Here is a 22,177-nt window from a genome sequence, read left to right on the forward strand (position 1 = left end):
GGTGTCAGTTAACCTGCAAGCATCGGAGTCAGCTTTCCATCCATCCACCACTTGTGAACTGATTTTTATTAGTGCCTATAGTGCTAATGCTATTCAACCATCTACAGTATTTGTACTACTGGTCCGAACAATGTTACTACGGTCTGCGGTTGTTGCCATGACAACGAGCAGCAGCACAGCAGCAAGGCTTACTACGGATTCTCTTACCGATGAATGGAATGGAGTCCAGAGACTCGTCCAGGTTGCTGGAGCAGGAGGTGTTACACCGTTCCCCAAGGCGGCGCATTTGGATCTCTCGACGTGCATCGTTAGGAAGCCAACACGCCACCACATCGGCCGTGGAGTCACCTCCATCGTCATTGACAGCCAGGATGTAGGAGGGTTGCCGGAGGGGGCTGGGGTTCTTTCCAGATGGAGGCTTCTCCCTTAGAACCACGATACTCTCAGAGGGGCTTTGCCCATTTACTTGACTCTGGGAATCTGAGTGAGGTGGCTTGAGGATGCTAGGCCTCTGGGGCATCTCTTTGGGAGCAGAGCATGAAGAAGATCTGAGTCCTACCAATGCTGCATCTCTGCCTACCTCAACAGGTTGCATGGTTTCAGCCTGCACCCTGCTTTGAAGTTGCTGGAGAGCTTGGCCTGCAGGGCTAACTTTGCCTGAAACTCTTTGGTCAGCGAAAGAATATTCAACACTTGAACTCTTTGCAAAATGTAAGGGTCTGTCAGAGAGCATGGGTGAAGAGCGAGTTTGAAGAGAATCGTGTCCTTTAGTATACAGAGAAGGGACTGGGGGCCCCCTCATACCGCCACTGTATCCCACAGAAGGCCTGTAGACCATGGCCTGCCTGGGAATGGCTTGCCTACTGAGCCTCGTACCTTGGTCTGCCCTTCCATATCCCCCTCTCCTGTCACTGGGCCGGGCCAGCTCTGCAGGGTCCACATAGTCTGTGGATCGGGCCCGGGATTTGTGAACTAGGCCATCTTGGGACACGCTTCGAGGGGGCCAGTTCCTTGCATTACTAATCCTCTCTGCACTGCTCATGCGATCCTGTGAGGCACTGCGAGGGGCAACTTGAAGGTGGGGTGGAGGTCCTTGGTATGACCGGTCATGGGAAGTACTCCTTCGCCGTATCACCTTAGGACCCCAGTCTCCCCGCATAACGTGATGAGTAGGGCCAAAGCTGGCCTGACCAGCAGCTCGTAAACTGTCCAGCCTCTCCTGGATAGTCCGACTACCATGAGAATGGATCCCTTTGTTGTCAATGTACTCCCTGTATGTCTGGTAAGTGCGCCAATCAATGCTCTGGTGGTTTCCTGGGTAGTTTGACACCTGAGCTCCATATGGAACCATTCCAGGACCACCGGGATAGACATCTGCCTTTCGAGGTTGAGGATACTGGGCCAGTGACCCAGGCCTCCCCCTAACAAAGGCAGGTTCCATAAATTCCATCCTGTGTGCTGGAACCATGCGCCCCATATGGGCTGTATTATGAGGAACTACCACTGTCCTCACACTGTCATTGCGCATGCACACTGCTGTTTGGCTCTTAGGATACGATGCCAGAGGTGGTGTTGGGGGCACAGTAATCTCCTTACGGTACCCATGGTCTGGAGGTGCTGTTGGCGCTCGGCAGACCTGCCCCACCGAGTCTGTCGGCTGGGCCATGCCCGTAGGCTTACAGTCTACTCTGGGGTAGCATAATGAAGGTGGATCAGGAATGTGACAGGCATTTCCGCTGTAGCTACTGTGGCCACGGAGGTAGGCATCCTGGGAGTAGGCCTAGAAACACAGCAACAGAGAAATGTTTATAACAGATGAGAACAAGTAGCAATTGCAAAGTGTGCATAACACACGTCAGTTCGATACTAGCTACTTACAGAGAAGTCAAGCGTGATATTACAAATGTTACTGCATGTATGTGTGTGGGCAGTGCATGTTGCAGTGTGAGTGAACGCGGAGGCGTTTCAGGCAGTTCAGCTGTGTCAATGCTCTTCATCTGCTCCTTATTTAGAATTCTCATGGTAATAACGTAGGCTAGTACAGTATATAAACCAAAGAAGAAAATTTTTAACTAAAAGAAACAATGTTTCCAACACATTATTTTATTTTATTTTTTTAAATGGTACAGTGTGGTGTACTGGTGCTTCTACAACATTACAGCCTGTGTTCTCCAAGCTTGTGGTTACACAACAGCTGTCCTTTTTAGTATAAGGAAAAATGTCTCGCCCATCCAAGAAACAAACATTTACCACAAACGCTAACACCAAAAGATAATTGGCAAATGGTGCACAAGCCTACTGAACTTATTTAGCCCCAACAGTGACACTTTCTGTAACACCAGTATATTAATAAGCTAACCGACTGGTTTATGGGAACAAAATCGATAACATAAAAACTGTCATAAATGGACATAAATGTGGAAAGATAACCAATGTTTCCATTTACCCACCTCAGACTGACAGATTACAGCCTCAGACTGACAACCGGTTCCTATCGCTCACAGAGAAACTGCTATATTTATCCCCCTGGTTATTATCCAACGTTCGGAAAACCATGCTCCATACACATGCTAATAAAGTCATTTCTAATAAATACAAACCTAAACATAAAACTTCTTCTAGCACATTAAACTATGTGCTGTTTATCTGGTATACTCAGCATACTGTACATACAGCAAAGCATGAGACCTGTAAAGGTATGAGGACTTTGATCCCAACAGCCTTACAACCTTTCATAAAGCTGTGTGTTTCACAGAAATCACTGACTGACTCAGTTCTTCCCTTTACAGTTCAGAGGTCAATGGCCTTTATCAAACTAATGACATCTGACATGGAGAATGAAGAAGGGGCGAGGCCTTGCTGAGATGCCAGCTGGATGCCTACTGAAGTGTTCAATCTAACAGGTACTGCAGGCACAGTGCATCGCCCATTTCTACAGTCTACACATTTCAATCATGAGCACGGAGCTGAGTATTAAACACTCATGCGAGCCAACTGAAAAGCAATCATGTAAAACCTGAAGTCAACATCCAGCAGTAACAATGACACACACGCATGACATATGCAAAATGATACAGCAAGCACAACACGTCAACATCAAGAGGCTACCCAGTGTTCTGTTTCCTTACCAGATTAGTAGTCTCCAGAGAAATAGGCTGCCATCACAGCGTGAGAAAACGAGAGCGTTAAGAAATCATGGGAGAGAGGGTGGAAGAGAAAAAGATGCCAGCAGAAGAAAATGCACATGTTGGGAGAAACAAAACAGATTCATCGGGGAGAAAACATGAATCAGCCATAGCTGGGCTTGACATGCTAAAAATATACTAGAGCTGCAGTGGCAGTAGAGAGGGATGAAGAAGGAAAGATGAAGCAGGGGGTTGCCACGTTACGACCTGCCTATGCCAGTCTGTCCTGGGTGAGGTGACAAGAGCAGAAGCTTGCCTCTCATGCTGCTCTCATGTCTTCACGGTTTTATCCATATTCAGCCAGAATATTACGCTAACTGAACAAGGTGCCTCCAGTCTATGTCTCCCTCTCCTTCCCTTTGGTACTGCTCACATGACAGAAGCAGCAGCTGCTGATTATACATTCAGCTGTGATGGTACAGCTCCCCTCCCACTCCATCCTCCTCTCTCCCTCTCCCTTAGCATCAACCTGTTCAAAACACAGGGAAGTCAGCTGATTTTATCTTCTGGTTTCAGCTCATCATTCATCCTGTTCCTTTTATTTCCCACTCTGCTGTATTTTCTCCGCTCTCACGGTGTGCCGTCCTCTTCCCTTTTCTGCTCCTACAATGTTCAATCCATCTCTTTGCTAAGCAACTGCTGCCTGTCTCCAAGCACTGAGTGTGCTGCCTCCTAAAGTGTAACGTCTTGCTGCCAGCACCTCCAACAATCCTCTTGTTCTTATGGACAGTTCCTATTCGTGCCTACATCAACATATTTTTGCGCGCGCGTGCGTGTGCGCATGTTTGCCATTTGCAACACTGCAACCATGGATTTAACAACACACGTGTTTGAGGCTGAACTGTGTGAATGATTACAGATGGGAAAAATGGAGGCAGGAGGGAAAGAGAACCTATCAGGGAGAAGGGGTGGAGTGACAGTCAATTGGTTACTAGAAAAGAACTGTGGGAGTAGTCAAGGGAATGTGACCAATAATTTATTTCTCTCTGATATTTACAATGTTAATTCTAGTCGACTCATTAAAATGCTATACATACAGTGTAACGTTTTACATAACTTGCCTGTTGTGGGAGAAATGTGAAGCTTGCAGAGAGATGACCATTTGCTAAACAGGATTTTGATATTGCAAAGGTGGATGCCAAAATAAATGATTCATTGAATTAACCATCAAGTTTATTATGAGAATTTAATCTAGCCATAAATGACCCCTAAGGAGTTTTTCTAGGTAACACAGAGAGCCCAGCTCGTTTATTATCTAACTAATGAACAGGATGTCAGATAACAACAACCCCTAGGGAGAGTATTCTTTAGCTATTTGACAAAGCACTTACAGTAATTTGCTATAGATATGAAACAGATGAGTACACTTTCACTTTTGTCTGACTGTGTAAAATGCACAGTAGCTTCAAAGAGCTGCCTGCAGCATGCATGAAAGATTAATGATGAGATCTCAAGTGTTCATAGGTATGAGGACTTATCTCTGCACGTTAAATTGTTTTGGGGACATGCAATACTCACAAAGAACAAAGACAAAGGCAATATATGAACCCTAAATATTGAGCTGTGCGATTAGCACACAGGGTTCACCCGTTTTTGGGTGAAAAGCTGGAACTACCACCATTTTTGTAATACCTAGATCATTACTAATCAATTTTTCCTCCAATCAAAAACCGTAAAAAGAGACAACCAAAAAAAACAAAAACAAAAAAAAGAAAAAGCTGGATTGATTGCTAATTAATGTTAATCAGTCTCACAAACTAAAATAACAGCAATAACATTACCAAATCATACAGCAACTGATTCCAAAATATAAACTTCAAAATACTGTATTTGTTTACATTTTAACTGGGACTCTCTTGTGTTTAAACCTTCTCATTTTCCTGACTCTTAATCACAAAGTGCTGCCACAACTAAAGCTGGTTTTTAGCTCACATGCAGCTTGGAGGGAGGGCATTAGCTTCCTGTTACCAGTGCCGCTTCATTGACACTGGTAACAGGATAAGCACTGATTAACTACAGCTGATATAATTCAAATGTGATGTCGGCCCTTTTAACCAGCAAAAATGCATTGCATGTGCTACCTATAAATGCAAACTATTCTAACACCGCCAGAATACTTTCTATAGAGATCTTTTAAAAAAAATAAATAAATCTACACCTGATGCATGCATTTTTTTTATTTATTTTTTTAAAGTTATTATTACTACTACTATTATTTTAGGAACTGGATCCAAAATTGAACCAAACTATCAGCAACCTAATTTTAATGGTTTCATATTTCTTTCCATAATATTTGAACTCCGTTCAAATACTCCGTTCAGTCCTTTTTAACATTGCATTTTCTGAGAAGTAACAGTAACAACATGCACAGGTTACTGTTGTGGATTTGAAGCATCCCTGCCACTTCTTGTAAACCACTTACTCAACTTTTAGTTGTATTACAAACAATAAATTCATTATCTAACTTCTACCTAGAAGTAAACAGCTGAGCTGCAGAGAACATTTATCCACAAATGGTGAGAATAAAACTTCTTTTAAAAAACAGTTGATGTCTTTCATTCCTTGGTTTATTTTTAATGTGCATGGTACTTTGTATAAACCCAGATGTATAGATGAAATAAACTCAAAATATATGCGCTATTTAGATTGGCGTGTGTGTCAACAAGTTAAATGTATTTTTTAATAAAGCTTCCTTTACCGCTCCTTTTGGGCCATTTCAGCGGTTCTGTAAGCAGCACTTCTGGAGGACAGAAAGGGTGCACTGGCCTGATTAGGAGGCCTAGATAGAAAACTCTGATGGGATAAGCTAGCTTGCCTACATCTCATAACTGCTGTCCCGACATGAACACCTTAAACTAGAGCAGCTCTGTCACAGAACAGAAGTTATTACAAGGCTAGAGAAAAGAGAGCACTCTTTCAAAAAAAAACAACAACAACTTTTTAAAGCTAATTTTCAAAACAGGATTGCAAAGGAAAACTTACCAGTTGCAGTACATCCTCATCTTTTGGCATTACACAAAGTTCAAGGAAGTCACCACTGCAGGGGAGCAAAAGAAGTTTTAAACAAGGCAAGTAAATCAACAAGCATGAAGCACACAAATTCATACTCAGTCTTACCTGTCTTGGATCAAAGATATAACCTCGCAATAAGCTTTCCCAATGATGCTTGCTCCATTCACCTTCACTATTCGATCACCTGATAGAAAACAAAATCAAAAAGAAAAGGCTTGAGTGACATCAGTGACAGAATCCTAGGAAAACTTCAAGCTCTTTGTGTGAGGGAAACATGTGCTCATGACAGAAAGTAAAGACTTGAGCACATGACTATGACTTCTTAGTAAGGAAAAAAGTAACATAGAAACATAATGAAAGTTTTCAATAAGTGTGGTTGAAGGGTTCCGTATTGACTAAAATCCTTAAAATCATTAGGGTACCTGGCAGAAAGCAGCAGGCCTGGCTTATGTTGTGCATAACAGTGAAAGGAATGTCAAGACAACTTAAAACTGCACTCCTTGCATTTTTGCCCCTATGCTTTCAGTAGGACAATATCATAGAGGAAGTTGCAGACTGTGTTACTGTAATATGCCTCTTCTGTTGTAATGCTGTGACTTCCAAGAAATTACACCCCCATGAACAACCTCTTTTTGGTAGTTTTTGGTAAATAATGATGACTGGCTGACATTTGACAGACCTGTGCAAAGTCCAGCGCCATGAGCAGGGCCACCTTCCTTGACCTGCTTCACAAAAATAGTGTCCATTGGTTCCAGTCTATTTCGCTGCCTTCCTGCTGATAGTAGAGAACAGAGTACACTTATTTATAAACCATATGCAATACAAACACATGAAAACATATCAAATGTATTACAGGGTAGTTCTGAAAATTTACTCTTAATGAGGTTTCCAACTTCATAACAGAGAAAATCCTGACAAAGAAAAGATTTATAAAACCTTCAGAGAAGAAAATCCTAAATGTTTAGTACAAATGACAACAATTTCTTACCGAAGTACAAGCAGACCTATGATGTAGATTCATTTTTTAACCTTTGCCCTTTTTTCACAACTAAATCTAAAAATTTGGAAAAACAAAAAAACAAAAACAAAAAAAACCCAAGCTGACCCCAAGACGTAAAATTGCTTTATAAATTGTCACATATGAGAACAGAGAGGTTTGTCACAAGCTTTGGAAGGATGCAAACCAACATTATGCCTGGATAGTAAGCTGTGGTCTGTCCAATTCTTTCTCAGTTTTCAATAGACATGGTCATTAACTGATCGAGAGAGGGAGAGAAAAAATTAAACAGGGAAGTGGAGCTTTGTGATTTTAGGGACAGTGATAAAAGAGAAAGAAACCCGTTTGGTCATGCAGCTCCTGTCTCCTAGCAGCTGCAGAGCCATAGAAAAGAGGAAAAAAAAAAAAGGGGGGGGGGGGGATACTAAAACTAAGACGAGGTAGAGTGACAGTGTGTTCAGCTGCCTCAACTCCCACTCTTTCCTTATAAACTGAGCAAAAGCTCTGGGCACAGCCAGAGTGGCCCAATCGTTAACATTCTGCTAGTGAGTCATCCCAAACTAGAGCAGACAGAAAAGCCAGCATGAGAGCGGGCGTGATAGTATTAAAATACTCCACATTTGTTGTTGTTTAGAAATTCAGACATGATCTTGTAAGACACCTAATGATCATGCCACTGACAGGCCGATAAAGCTAATTATTTTTACACCAGACCAAACTCAAAATTTATTTTTTTTTTTTCTCCCCCTCCTTTCCACACACCCGTAATTACTCATGCAGAATCACATCCTGGGGACATTATGTAATATAGTACAAGACTCCCATACTGCTACACCAAAAAGAGATGCTCCATCTGGTGGTATTCTGAGAAGTTGCAAGTCCTAATTTCTTCAATGAAGCCATCTAAAAATGCCACTAAGAACATCTAGATGCATGTTGGGAGTTGCACTGAATAAGAGACAGACTAAAACAAATGGCAGTATTAATGTCACCAAGGTATAATAGCTCACACATAAGCTTAGCACCTCACTAATCCCGTTGGCGCCAAACCATTTCCTGTGCATAACCAGTATTTTGAGAAATACGTGTTTGTTTGCTTTATCCAAACGTGGATGTGCAGATAAAGATTAAATTCATTTCTCAATGTTCGGCACAGATACACAAAAACAAATGCACATGCCACAAAAGTTTGAGTGTTCCTTTAAAAACCTTTCCAAGAAAATGGAAAAAAAAGGAACAGGTTTGGATTGCTCCAGGAAAACTCAAGAGAAGTTTGTGCCCACAGCTGACTCATATTTATCTATGCAGGTTTCACCGTTATGTTAATGAAGACTATTAAAATATAGTGCAAAATAATTTCTAGGCAAAAACTGAATAACCCACCATAAATTAGCTTCATGGTTAAAAACAAAAATATTAATGCCTGTCCCCCATAAGCAGTTTTAAAAAAGACAGAGCTGTGAATGAGGTAAAAGGCAGCAATTATCAGATCACTGGTGAACCCAAACGTGACCCGAGCCATGACAGAGCATCTTTGTCTTGGGAAGAAGCGGACTCTTGTACAATTTGTGAATGGATGGTGATGTGGCACACCATAACCACAGCACATCCATAACTCGGATTCTTTTTTTTGGGGGGGGGGGGGGGGGGGGCTTGTTGGTTTTAAGTAAATTCACATTTCCGTCTTCAGAATAACAACCAGCCTTCATCTGAATGATCAGTTATGTCAACAGCAAATTAGGGTGGATGCAGTGTTTTTAAGACTCACTGAGGTCTAATTACCAAATAACCCGAAACCCGATTTTGAGGCACAAAACTATGTTTATTAAACTGTTTAGAGACGTTGGGGATCGTCCTAAAGGTCATTTTCTTTTTCGGATAGTTCACATATACCAATTCTCTTGTTTGTTTTTTAACATCCTTGTATGAGTTTCTATTAACTTTAACATTTAACCTGGATGTGGTAAAGGCTAGCAGCAATAAGACAGCCACCCTTAAACATAAGTCTGTTGCTGTAATTTGCTGTTTTCATCCATATCCATTAAGGTCAAGTTCCTTAAATGACTTAAAAACTTTTGAGAAAACTCTTTATGATTCGTTTTATATTATTAGTGTTTCCATCACCTTTTCATGTGAAGGTCATCTATGCAATGAAGCTCTTTCTGTAAGTAATTCTACTTCATCCAATTCTTCCCACATTAATTTGCCTCCTACTGTTGTCCCGACACATTTTTTTGCAAAAATACACAAAACTGATGGGACCATTTGCACAATAATAAAACTGAGTTGCACTGTAAATAAACCTATAGAATACTGCTTTGGTGTATTTTTATTCTGAATAAAGAAATACACGTCAAAAACTGATTCATAACAACAACAAAAAAACATCAGAGGTACGACAGTGCAGCTTTATCCTCCACGTTTTGGGGAGGCAGCATGTTTGTTTGCTTGCTGACTCAGACTGGACTGAAAAGCCCTCAGGTTGGCTTTTTTCTTGCTGCCTGTGAGCCCCTGTGAGGAGCATTATAAAACTACCGGGATTCTTTAATATTCTCCGGCTTACCTGATCCAAAGCAGCAAAGCGCTGGGCAGAGTGCTGGGCCTCTAAAGTGTTTCAATTTTGGGGGGTGAAACAGAAATAATATACTTTAATGGCACCTTGCTTTCCTGTAATGTTACTTGAGGTTTTATATCTGAACAATAAGCAAGCTCAATATCTGCTGTATAAAGTATCAGAAAGTGTTCATAATAGTTTTATTAGAATAAACACCTAAGAAATTATCTTGGAAAGACATCTCTGATTTAAACAGTAAAGTGTTACAGCTTGAAATTTCTATTTGGCCTAACTTGTTGAACTGTGAAGGGAAAAAAAATACCCAGAGGTGAATTTCCTTTTTAAAAAGACCAACACTCTTAAAGATGGCCACTAAAGACATTCTTCAGAAATATTAGATTTTGTTCATATTAGCCACTAGACACTAACACTTAACAACTTTAGATCGTGATCTTCCGAGGACTTTATGGGGCTTTCCATTTTGTAAGAAAACAAAACGATTACTTGTACATTTAATAAATAACTTCAACATGTGCGAGCAAATTTACATGGCTACTTTCCAGCACATGTTTTGCTCTGCCGTGATTATAAATGTCTCATAGATTTACTGACACCCACAAAAATAAGTTGAGCAGATGGACCAACGTTCTTATTCAAAATAATTGGAGCAAAATTTAAATGAAATCCATTCTAGCCCAACAGGTACAAGTACATGCTCGGTGTCCATTGAAGAATGACAACACAACATTGTTTGAAAGATCTGAAAATACTTCCTTGCAGTTTCAGTAATTGAATCTAGACATTTTCAGTCTCACTTGGCAAAAACTCAAGGACAGTGCATTTCCTCAAAACTGGCCTAAATCCAAAAAAATACTTACAAACAAATAAACATTACAGGCACTTTTCTAATTTCTCTTCTTCTCTACTTTCTGTTTCACTATATCACACTTTAAACAAAGCATGTGACGTATTGGTAACTTCAGGCTACTCCGGTTATTCTGGTCACATACCGAAAAGGTAAAAAACAGTAATGGATTGACATACGTCTGCCATAGACAGGGTGTGAATATTTATAACGAAGAAACCAAACCATAACACTCACTGTCAAACACAGCTTGTTGAAAACTGAGACCATCTCTTTCTAAGGGCATGAAAAAGGCTGAAAAGCAGCCAGAACAAAATGTGTAGTGAGGAGAGTCAGAGCAGGACAGAAAGAGGTGGTGCTAAACAAACCTTTCACAGAAACTACATTGTACCCAATGCACTTTATGTACACATAAAAAAGGAAAATCTTGGTGTATTTTACTGCATATAGTAACTATCTTTACATAATATAGTATTTTGGGGTTGTTGTTTTTTTAATTACCAGTCTGTTCTTCTTATTTATTTTTTTCTACTTTTGTATTGTTTTCTAATACATCTCTAATTCACCTCTTCCTTTTGGCCCTTGTGCTGCAGTAACAAGCTAATTTCCACAGTGTGGGATTAAATAAAGTCTATGTCTACTCACTACGTTAGAAGAAAAAAAATAAAAAAAATAAAAAGAGCTGAAGGGTGGATGCAATTCAGATGAACTGCTCTGATTCAGCAGTACTGAAAGGTAGGAATAAGAAGAAACAGCTGAATTTTTCTGCTTACCTCTGCGGCCATGATCTTCCTCCTGTAAAAGCACAGAAATCCTCAAGTGACTTTGCTGCTCATGGTCAGAGTCTTTTCAGTACTAGGCTTTTTGCTGACTTAATGCTATCTTATGTGATAAGAGGCAAACAATACTCAGGTCAATAAAACTCATGAAAGTTTCTGAGATGTGAAATCTACCGGAAAGTAGTGCAGCGTTGACTCCGGCGGGTACACAATGAAGTGTCGAAGGGTGAAGCCGAAGCCTTGGGATGTGCGATGCAAACGCACAGTTTTCGGCCTCGGCCATGAGAATGGCTCGTCATCTGTTGGGTACGGCGCTGCGGCCGAATCAGCCAAGCTCCTCCACTCTGGAGTGTCACTCTGAACAAAGAAAGTTTTAAGAAGCAATTAAAAAAAAAAAAAAAAAAAAAAAAAGGAGCATCTTTTTCTAAAGAAGATTTAAAATAGTTCTGATAAAAGAATTTTTTAGCTACATAATCTAGGAATGGGCACAAATAAAAAGATAAAGTTAAAAACAAAACAAAAACAAAAACAGAACTACATCATATGTTAAAGCCACCACAAATTCCCACATCAACAAACATCCTTTTCAGAGGAATTACTGTGCATTAGCATAGGGTCATTCATTTCAGCTTAACATAGTGAAGAGGAGAATGGGCTTATGAAAAACATTAGTGGTTGCCCAGTGTTTACCATCAAGTCATTTCAGAGTATCCCATTTACACAGCTGGAGTAGAGCATGTCAGGCTTTAGACATCACTCCTGTGTTTACTGACTATTTATAGCTTCACACCTTTGTGGTATCGTGTTTGTAGCAACGCCTCCTTTACACAGAACTCCTCCTTTCAAATATGCACTACTATTTCAGTTCGCAAACACTTTTTGGGCCATCTCTCATTAGTTTTTGAAGGATGGCCCAAAAAATAAATACAATTAAAATCTACAGCGTCGTTAAATGACGCAAGCCTGTTACTTTCACATCACTGCACGTTTTACTGTTTGTGTTGGCAATAAAGGCAGCATCTGCTGCGTAAAACACAATGTAAATACGGATAAATTATTTATTAGTTTGTTCAGCAAGTCCACAAATGTCTTTGTGGCTTTCACTTTCAATGGTATATTATCAAGTATCTTGCCTAACAAGTCATCCCCCAGTGAATGCAAGCCTTAAATGGTTTTGTAATCACTTATTTTCCTCATATTTGTCAAACTGTGAGGACAGGATGCACAAACACAAGAAGCATGTCCTTTTATTCTCACCGTTTTCAGAATGTATATGCAAAATACATTCGACTTTTTCATTGAAATTGTCTTAAAGAATAAATACAAACATTAAAAAGTACATCAGATATAAATATAGCATAGCAAATATAAATAAAACACTTCGACAATAATGATTTTAAAAACACAAAAAGAGCTTAACGCTTTGATTAAAATCCATAGGCTCACACTTTTTGAAAATTTCCAAGTGAAAATAACAACTTCGTCATATAATTAACAGCTGGTTTCTGTCACTTAACATAACAGCTTATAAATCTGTCCTACATAACCTCTTTTTTTTTTTTTTTTTTTTTTTTTTTAAACTGACCTCAAGCCAGTGTTTATACCAATCCTGTCATTCTCCACTATAACTTTCAGAACACCTCTATCCAATCAGCCTTGAAAAGTCTCAATAAACATAAATAAATAAATCTAATTTCCTCATCCTGTCTCAAACAAACCCTCCCCCTCCCCACTGAAGCACAGACTTTCCCCAACAATGTGAAGAATTTGATGAGCTTGCATTCAGGCCATCTCTGCTTGGGCAGAAATGTTAAACAAAATGTCAGAAAACTGGGAGGAATTACATCCATTTTCAAACAACCTATGAAAAGAATTTGAAAGAATTTGTTTGTACACATTAAAACAAACAAACAAAACTTGTTTTTGTTTGTTTTAAGCAAAACCAAACAGCTGTTGCACACAGTGATGAACGGACAAAACAAACATTTCAAAAAACAGTTTGTCAGCACAGACCTAAAACTTTCCAACTTTCCACCCAACTACTCTTGAGTACTTCGCAGACTGATCAGACTGTCTCACACTCATTGACTCTTCTCAAATGTTATGCATGCCTGAAGGTGTATACCAAGTTAAGGCATGTTACACTGTGTTCTCTACAGCCTTCTTAACAGTCTTATTTGGCCACTTTGACCAATATATTGCTGAAAGGGACAAACTATTTGAAATACATTTTACTTCAAGCAACATCACAAGCAGGGCACATAAAGGTTTCAAATGTACACAGGATAAGAAACCAGAGCACTAATAGCTGGCTGGGAAACAGAGCTACAGGTGCAGCTGACACCCATGTGTTTTGATTAAACCAGCAGAACAGGTTTTCCTTTGAATGAGCTTTGGCTGTACTGTGATACCAGCACTTCCACATTAAAGTCTATGTCTGTATGAGCTCTGGTTGTATTAAATGTGTGCCCAGACGACTGTTTCTGGTGATAGGACTGGATGTTTGAAATGCCTGCACTGCTGCCCTTGTGTCTCCAGGGCAAGTCAGCCTCAGTTTACTGGATCAGATTTAGCAACTTGTCCAGAGAATAATTTCCCAACCTTTAATCTTTAGACATGGTCTGGCCATGCAGTGTTATCATTGCCACTCGCATAGTTATTAATGATGTGACATTCCAGTAAATTCTAGATGGGCATTTCCCTCACTTAATTTAAAAAACCAAAACAACAAACAACAAAAATGGGTATTGTTGTGGAGGAGTTGTATCAACCTCACAGTTGATACCACTTTTAAACAACTGTGAGAAGAGGTCAAAGGGGAAGCAACATAAAAGAAAATCATGACTTGTGAAAAAGGGGCTACAAAGAAAAGCACATGAAAGGAACGTCCACATCAAAATATGACACACCTCTCTTTCCTGCCCACAAATGAATGCCTCTCACCTATTTATGAATCACTAGAATGCCAGACTGTTTGCACTGGGTGAGGCAGTTTGGAGAAGGTTTGAGAAGGCATTTGCTAATCTGGTGGACGTCTGTTGGAAATTAAAAGTGACCAGACCCGCATCTCAAATTTTGGTGCTGTAAATAATCACCAGAGCAGCAAATATCAAATATTTAGAGGTTTTAGAAAATTACCAAGTAATTTTAAAGAGTTCCTTTTTTATTCTGAATGAAGGGTCTAAAAGTCAAAGACAGCCTGAGAAGCTGGAAAGACAAAGACAAATGCAGTATTTGAGTTTTTAATAGTAGTGTTTCAATATGTTTGAGCTAATAACTGCTTGATCCAGCAACACCGTCTGCACACTCAGACCAAGCTAAATGTGAAGACTTGTTGCTCCTTTGTAAAAACTCATTTCTTTCCTCAGTTTCCTCAGATGCTTTTGTTTTTCTACTAAGGGAAATATTACCATTACTGCTCTATAAAGTAAAACCTAACCCAGTTCCATATATTGATCCCAAATGTTGACTAAATCTCTAGTAAGAACCACTAAAATTATCAATTAAAAAAAGAGGGGTAAGAAAGACTGACAGATAAGATTACAGTAGATACAATGCATCTACAAGAAGACAGACCCACCATCACTCTTCTGCTTTCTCCATGTTCCTTGCATCTGTACACTGTTGAGTCCTACCATTTAAATGCTTCCCTGGGTAAAGAATGGCCACATAATTAAATAATGTGACAGTGGAAACAGTAACACTACTGCAGTGCACGAGCATTTAAAACACCAGCACCCTGTGACGTTGACTCTGAATGGGTCGGTTGTAGGGAGTTCAGTTAGTGCATCACATTGATACCTTGTTTATGTTAACGTTTGTACTGTAACGTTTGTGTTAGCTTACCTGTCGGAAATTTCTCAGGATCACGCTTGCAAAAAGGAACACCTTTTTAGTTCTGCTAGCTAATGAGTGAAATGCGATAGTAAACCAATACACTGTCAGTTAAACAGCATAATTGGCAATGAACACTAAACCATATAGGGAAACTATGACATGCAACCAAATTTGTGATTAGTAACGTTTTTTTGTTTGTTTTTTAATTCTATTTTGTCCTGTTTTACTTGTATTAATCAAAGGCGTGTAGCTGATTTTGTCCTGTAAAGACAAACTCAGCCAAATGACTTCAGCCACTCTGTCAAATGGCTGAAGTCATAACAGAGCGCATCTTTAGCATGGTTATTACCAGCTGGGAACATCATCTCACTCCACAGCATGTACACTGCAATTGTGAATTCATGAACTGAACTGAATCATCTGTAAACTTTGCAAACTTGTTATTTTGGACTGGAAAAAAAAGTGTTTTTTTTTTGGATTTGAAGCTTTATTTTAACTTATTGACAGAAGCTATTTTTAGTTTCCTAATTACACACTTTAAAATAAAAAAATACTACTACCACTTTAATTTTTATTACGTAATTTTTTATTTACTTCATTTTTATTCTGACGGCCCTATTGAATATTGATAAAAATACACATGTGATTATTTTCAAATTCATTTGTTTCCTGGGTCAACAGGGTGATATTCACAAGTGGGCAGAATTTAGCAGGTGAGGTACTGGAGCCTAAAACAGGAGGTTTGCCCCGAGGAAGCGAAGATCAGAGTTTTTGAAAAAAAATTGTTGACTAATCAAATGATCAAAGACAAACTGGCAGATTAGTCGACTACATTGAGAATCTTTAGTTGCAGTCCTAATATTAAGTACGGATCGCACCATACAAGAGCACTGAGATGCCTTAACACATCAAAGACCATACCTTGTCTTAATGCACAGACAAAATAAGTGTCTTCAGAAGTAAATGTTCTTTGACAAATGACACAGGAGTACATACACTGTTTCAAGTATGCTGAATCCAAAGAACAGGTGGTTATCCCCCAGGAGTTTTTATGCTGACTACACCATTGGTGCCCCTACCACAGAGATTAGAGCAGTTTTCACATAAAAAACTGATATACAACAACATGACAAGTGTTTGTTAACAAATCTTATGAAACCACACTGCGAGGCCTGTATGTCTGAAAGCCTCTGCTGACATCACCAAATCAGACATTACATGCACCACATGACATCAGCTTTCACATAACCTTCAAATGTGAGGAAACATAGTTCTCTGTGGGCTGCTAAATTCTACACCACATCCCATCCAAACCAAGCACTTAGCTGTGAAAAGCCTAAGATAATGATACAGAGAGCCACTGGTGAGCACTGGGCGTTCCAGCCTTGTACTGCAGGACAAGGTTAGGAGAAGTATCATTACTCAGTCTACAGTCTACACAGACACGTGGTGCATTTTCTGCACGCCACACTTCTACTTGTAACATATGGATGAGAAGGAAATGACTGAATGCCATTTATGTGGGATTTTTTTTCCCGTATGCTGACACAGATCTGTGTGGTTTAGAAAAAAAATTACCTTTTTGAAGCTTCGTTCAGTACAGTAGTTCCCCAAAAATTTTAAAGTAAAAAAAACAAACAAAAAACAAGTTTGCAGCCCACATCTCACAGTTTTAAATCAATTACTGACAATAAAAGAAAAGATTTACACTGAATTTTACTTAAACAGAGGTGCAAATCATCAGTGAAACCGTTCTCTGTACTGCCTTAGGCTACGTCCACACTAGGGCTGGGCGATATGACCCAAAATTCATATCTCGATATTTTTTAGCTGGATGGCGATATAAGATATATATCTCGATTTTTTTTTAAAGCCATAAGTTAAGAACAAAAAGAGAGTTCTTAGTCACACTGTGTCCCAGATGTCACACGGGCACTTTTATTTACATACAGCGTAGATGTACATGAAGAAATTACTCAAAAATAAATTATCAGCATTTATTAAATAATCATGGTCCATAAATAAAAGAAAACAATGTTGTTTTTGTGCATAACAAAAAGCTCACAATTGTGCAGTCAAAATGTAAACTAATAGACGCTGAGCATAATAACAAAGAGACAGATTTCACAGCTGCACCACGTCTCTGAACAGGTGCCATTTGTGGTCCTTATACACACAGTACGTATCACTCCGCGAGGCTCCTCCTCGTTAGCCGTAATCCTCCGACAATCCATCAAGTGGTGCAGCTCCGTAGCTTAGCAAAGTCATATTAAAACATTTTTTGACAGATTGCTGAGCGCTGTGTACCACATAAAATCGGTTCGCGGTCAGTAAGCACAACCAGAATTCATACATAAGGCGCACTGTCGATTTTTGAGAAAATGAAAGGATTTTAGGCCATGCAGCCCCTCCTGGCTGCATGTCGTTAGCGCGGTTAGCTCGTTAGCGCGGTTAGCTCGCTAACACGTTGACGCCGTCCAGCCCCACGCACGGTAACTCGCTAACGGAGATTTTCCGCTTTCATCTTGTCATTGCCTGCAGGTGAAGCTATGGGGGAGGCGGAGTTGTGTTCAGTGAAGGAAAGGCCAGGCCGAGTAACGTTGTGTAGAGACAAAAGTGGACGAAAGAGAGGCAAACCTGCGGCTCCACAAGTATAATTATAACGTAACATAGACTATATCGATATAAACGATATTGTCACATCTTATATCTCGTATGAAAATATATCGATATTTTTTTATAAAACTCGATATATCGCCCAGCCCTAGTCCACACTAATGCATTTTTGTTTGAAAGCGCATCGTTTTCTCTCCGTTTTGGCCTCCCGTCCACACTGAGACGGCGCTTTCCCCAAGGAAAAACACAGCGTTTTGAAAACGCTCTTGAAAACGCATACATTTCAAAACGGAGCTGTCCCGTTGCGGACACTCGAAAACGCAGGCTTTCTAAGACGATGACGCATTTCAGTCATGTGATGCAGTCATGTGCCCAATTAAACAAAGATAGCAGAGTGCATTATACAGCAGTTGTTTTGACTGCTCTCAATTTTGACAGCCCTAAAAATGATTAATATCAGTTTGTACAGATAGCTTTTCTTCAAATTCTTTAATTCTCACTCGCTTTTGTGAAAGCGCAGGACTGGAATGTAAGCGTTTTTGGCCGTTTCAATGTGGACGCACAACTCTGTGAAAACGACTGAAAACGCTAGTGTGGACACAGAGCGTTTTCAGACGAAAATGCCGTTTTCACATCTATCCGGGCTAGTGTGGACGTAGTCTTAGTGTCACATAAAACCCAAATGGCATTCCTTCAGGCCGAGGTGTACTCCATTACTAGCACACATTTGACTTCTGGTTTGTTGAGCAGTAATTTGATCTCTGTTGTTTTAAAATGTGGAAATGCCATCTCACCTTGGCACCTGATACCCCCTCTCACTCACAGCAGTGATCCTCTTTCCTTCACCTCTCACTGTTGTCAGCTTAGCTACTTTATCAGTATAATTAGTCACCTCTCATAGAAATCTCTCTAGAAATCTTTTATAAACAAAAACAACTAGAAACCAAACGAGCAACTTTTGGGACAAGCCATCTCCTGTACCGCTGTCAGAGATCCTACTCGCCTGTTGCAAGAACACGTCTATCTGAATCTACTCTGCTCTGTCAGCAGCAGAGAGCACCACCTGTGAAAGAGGGCACATAGACGTTTTGCACAATGTGAAAAGGGGGGGGGGGGGGAGAGAGAGAGAGAACCCCCCCCCCCCCCACCCAAAAAAAACCACACAAAAAAAAAAACCAAGACAAGACATACTGTTGGTTTCTCTTTGAGTGATAATTAAAAATTTTAAAAAAATATACCCCACACTCAAAAAAAAGGGAAAAAAAAAAATCACGGCACAACCATTGTCTTATCTCGTTGTCTTATAAAGCTTAATATCCTCATTAGTCCACACTGTGCTGGTCGAACGTGCCAGCATTAACAACTTTTCTGAAAGAAATCCTGTTACATCCTGTATGAGTTTGTCATACAATGCTGCTGTTATAAACATTAAAGCTGGTAAATAAACAGTCTTGCTCAGCAGCTGTAAGCCCACCCCTTGGTTGTAATTTTGAACATACTTTCTGTTGATCGTTACTGAAACCCCAGAGGGCACGGAGAAGCCTCTTTGCATACGCGAAAGACTAGCAGTGAATTATTTAAAAAAAAAAAAGACAATTTCAAAAAAGCTCAGCACCAAGGAGTTGTAGTGATACTTCAGTTCTCTGCAGGATCATTTGCTTTAATTTTTCATTCTCCTCAATGGGTGAAATTACTGATGCCACTTGTTTTCTGAGCAGACATGTCAAAAACACTGGCATTATCTCACAAATTTTACTAAAAATACAAGCTACTGAAAACGAATAACATGTTAACATATTTGATAGAACTGCCTATATTTTAGGTTTTGGACCAAAAACACTGGGACATGTGTAACGGGCACTTTGCTTTCAAAATGATTTAGTGAGCAGTTGTTAAAAAGGAAAATATCCCCTCTTATTGGATTTGTCTGTAACCATCTGTAATCTTTCTTAGTTGTTTGAACAAGACACAGAGCATGTCACACAGTTTTCCATGTGTAGACATAGATGTTTTACAACACAGTGAGGAAAAACTGAATCACACAGCCCATCTTGTATGTTCTCTCGTGAGACGCTGCAGACACAATCATAACGCAACAGGAAGTAACAGACGACTTCTATCCAATTGAAGGTCAATTTTCCCTTCCGATTGCCATCAGTTAACCATACGATGCCTGCGCAGAGGGTTCTGTAAAAAGGCAGCAAGCCTAAATCAGATAAACACTGAGCTTTAATGAAGCCAGGGTTGTGGTGACAGGGGAAGTCTGTTTGTCAATGGTCTCCTACGGTGCTAAATATGGATCATGCTTCATCATCCAAAACAATAATCCAGTTCCAACCACTCTCATTTCTGTTGTTCTACTAGAGAATGAAAAGCTGGAATTATCCATCGTGAAAAAGGCATTCATCATACAGAAGCTGTAGGGGGGAAAACCCATACAATAGAGTTTGATTTAGTAAACACCATAGGCCAATATAGAAATTCCTAAAACACACATAATCACACAACAGCACACTCATCAGCACTAAGCAGCACTGTGCCGCTAAATGAATGTCTGAAATCCAAGCAGAGGAAGGGCTGTCTGCTATTTGGATTCAGCTGCAATGTCTGAATACCACGCACTATTCAGCTGATAAAGCAGACAGACACTCCAGTGTGGAGGAGGATAATGCCACCAATCAAACTCTTGATTCAAATAACAGATATTTTTCCTCCATTTTTAAGCGTCTGCTTCACAGTATTCACTATAAACACTTTCCACATGTCTAAAAGTTATAACGGATGAGAAAACTTTAAAAGAACAGGACAGACTAGTAAAGAATTAAGCAAGGGTGGGTGAGAAAGACTTTTCCCCCACCCCCAGATCCAGCTCCCGTCCCCCTGATGTAATTCCAAGAACACCAACAGTGACATGCTTTCTCTAAATTAATATACAAGTCTTGTATCCAAATGATTTTCTTGATTCCCAACGAATGCAGCCATTGCACGCTCTTTTAAGATACTAAGAGAAAGTGAAAATCCGCCTAGGAAAATTCTTAGGTCATTAATTAAATCCAGTGTCATCATTTCCAGAAAATCCCTGAACCAGAGACTCCAGGGGGTTTCCGGCTCAAAATTAGCACATGAATTGGTTTGTGTGGTAGTCTTATTAGAGGGAGTGCTAAAAAGGAGGATTTCCTCTCACGGCACTATGCTGTGGCTTTCCCTCATGGCACATCAACACTTACTAAAGTATTCACAAACAGGTTTCTGGGATCCTATGCAAAAGAACTGTCTATTTTCTCTCATGCTGTATTATTCATTCATTAAATGAGTGTAGTAGTGGCAAGCATGTATCCAGATGGCTGAAATAACAAAAGGTAAGCACATCATCTAAGTTTGTTTTCTTAGCTGTGACAGTGAGATGCAGCTAAGGCTGTGTCTGTTGAATGAGCTTCAACAGTGAATGCGCTAGTATGTGGTGTGCTGGTTGATCCAGAAATTTTAATTTCAGGCCTCTTAGGAAAAAACAAACAAAAAAACCTCATCCCTGTGAATAAATTAGAAAAAGAAACCCGGGAAAACCAACTCTATTACTCTGTAATTGATTCATTATAATTTTTTAGGCATTATCTGCTGCCCTGAGTCTGAGATACAAAAATCAAATTCAGCACATCTACCTAGTTTAAAGTAACAACATAATCACCTGTATGTCCCTCATTTAGGGATGGTGATCATGCAAACTTGGGAGGCTTAAATGACAAGCTGAATATTAGATTAAAGGCAATGGAGGAAATCAAAGAAAACTACAGACTATAAATAGGTGCCCTTTCATTTCAAAGAGTCCCAGTTGCTACCTACTTTATTACAGTATAAAGGTCTTCATTCAGGCTGCAAGCTTTCAGAGGAGCAGATGGTGTCCTGTCTGGTACAGGGGTCACAGCTTAAAAATCTGAAAGACGGGTCTTGAATAAACACCATCGTTTGAGTTTGATTATAATTTCAAATCTGATTAAATGTTGTAACCAAAACCTGTTCTTTTGATCTGTTCATCTACCACAGCCAATCTTAGTTGAGAAAAATCTGAAGCACTCAAAAGAAACAAAAATCTGATGGGCATATTTATGACAAGAATAGATAAGAGGCACGTTGTTGACATAAAGAGCAAAAGAATTCAGCAGGGGTTGCTACAAACACAAACAGCTGGTACTTGGTGTCAAACAAATCCCACCCCCACCCAAAACCAAACTGAAGGAGGTGGGATAACACTGAAACTGCAATCAGTTGGCCACAGAAATCCCTTTTGTCATCAGCATTTAACACATTTCAGGACTTTAAAGAAGTCTGACTCAT

The 22,177-nt window shown here is 39.8% G+C and overlaps 1 protein-coding gene across 5 annotated transcripts in view; it reads right to left on the reverse strand.

Moving 5' to 3' along the window:
• arhgap21b (Rho GTPase activating protein 21b) overlaps positions 1–22,177 on the reverse strand; it is a 38,772-nt gene that overhangs the window by 15,184 nt on the left and 1,411 nt on the right. For 2 of the 5 annotated variants that reach the window (XM_026148866.1, XM_026148865.1), the window contains exons 3-9: positions 11,567–11,749; positions 11,387–11,408; positions 6,877–6,972; positions 6,303–6,381; positions 6,168–6,222; positions 3,129–3,155; positions 208–1,780 (exon numbers count right to left, since the gene is read on the reverse strand). In XM_026148866.1, the coding sequence (XP_026004651.1) occupies positions 208–1,780; positions 3,129–3,155; positions 6,168–6,222; positions 6,303–6,381; positions 6,877–6,972; positions 11,387–11,408; positions 11,567–11,749 (2,035 nt within the window). The remainder of the gene's footprint in view (positions 1–207; positions 1,781–3,128; positions 3,156–6,167; positions 6,223–6,302; positions 6,382–6,876; positions 6,973–11,386; positions 11,409–11,566; positions 11,750–22,177) is intronic. The other 3 variants (XM_026148867.1, XM_026148869.1, XM_026148868.1) reach the window with 3 other exon arrangements.

The sequence above is a fragment of the Astatotilapia calliptera genome, chromosome 18, assembly GCF_900246225.1.
Source record: "Astatotilapia calliptera chromosome 18, fAstCal1.2, whole genome shotgun sequence".
Lineage (NCBI taxonomy): Eukaryota > Metazoa > Chordata > Actinopteri > Cichliformes > Cichlidae > Astatotilapia > Astatotilapia calliptera.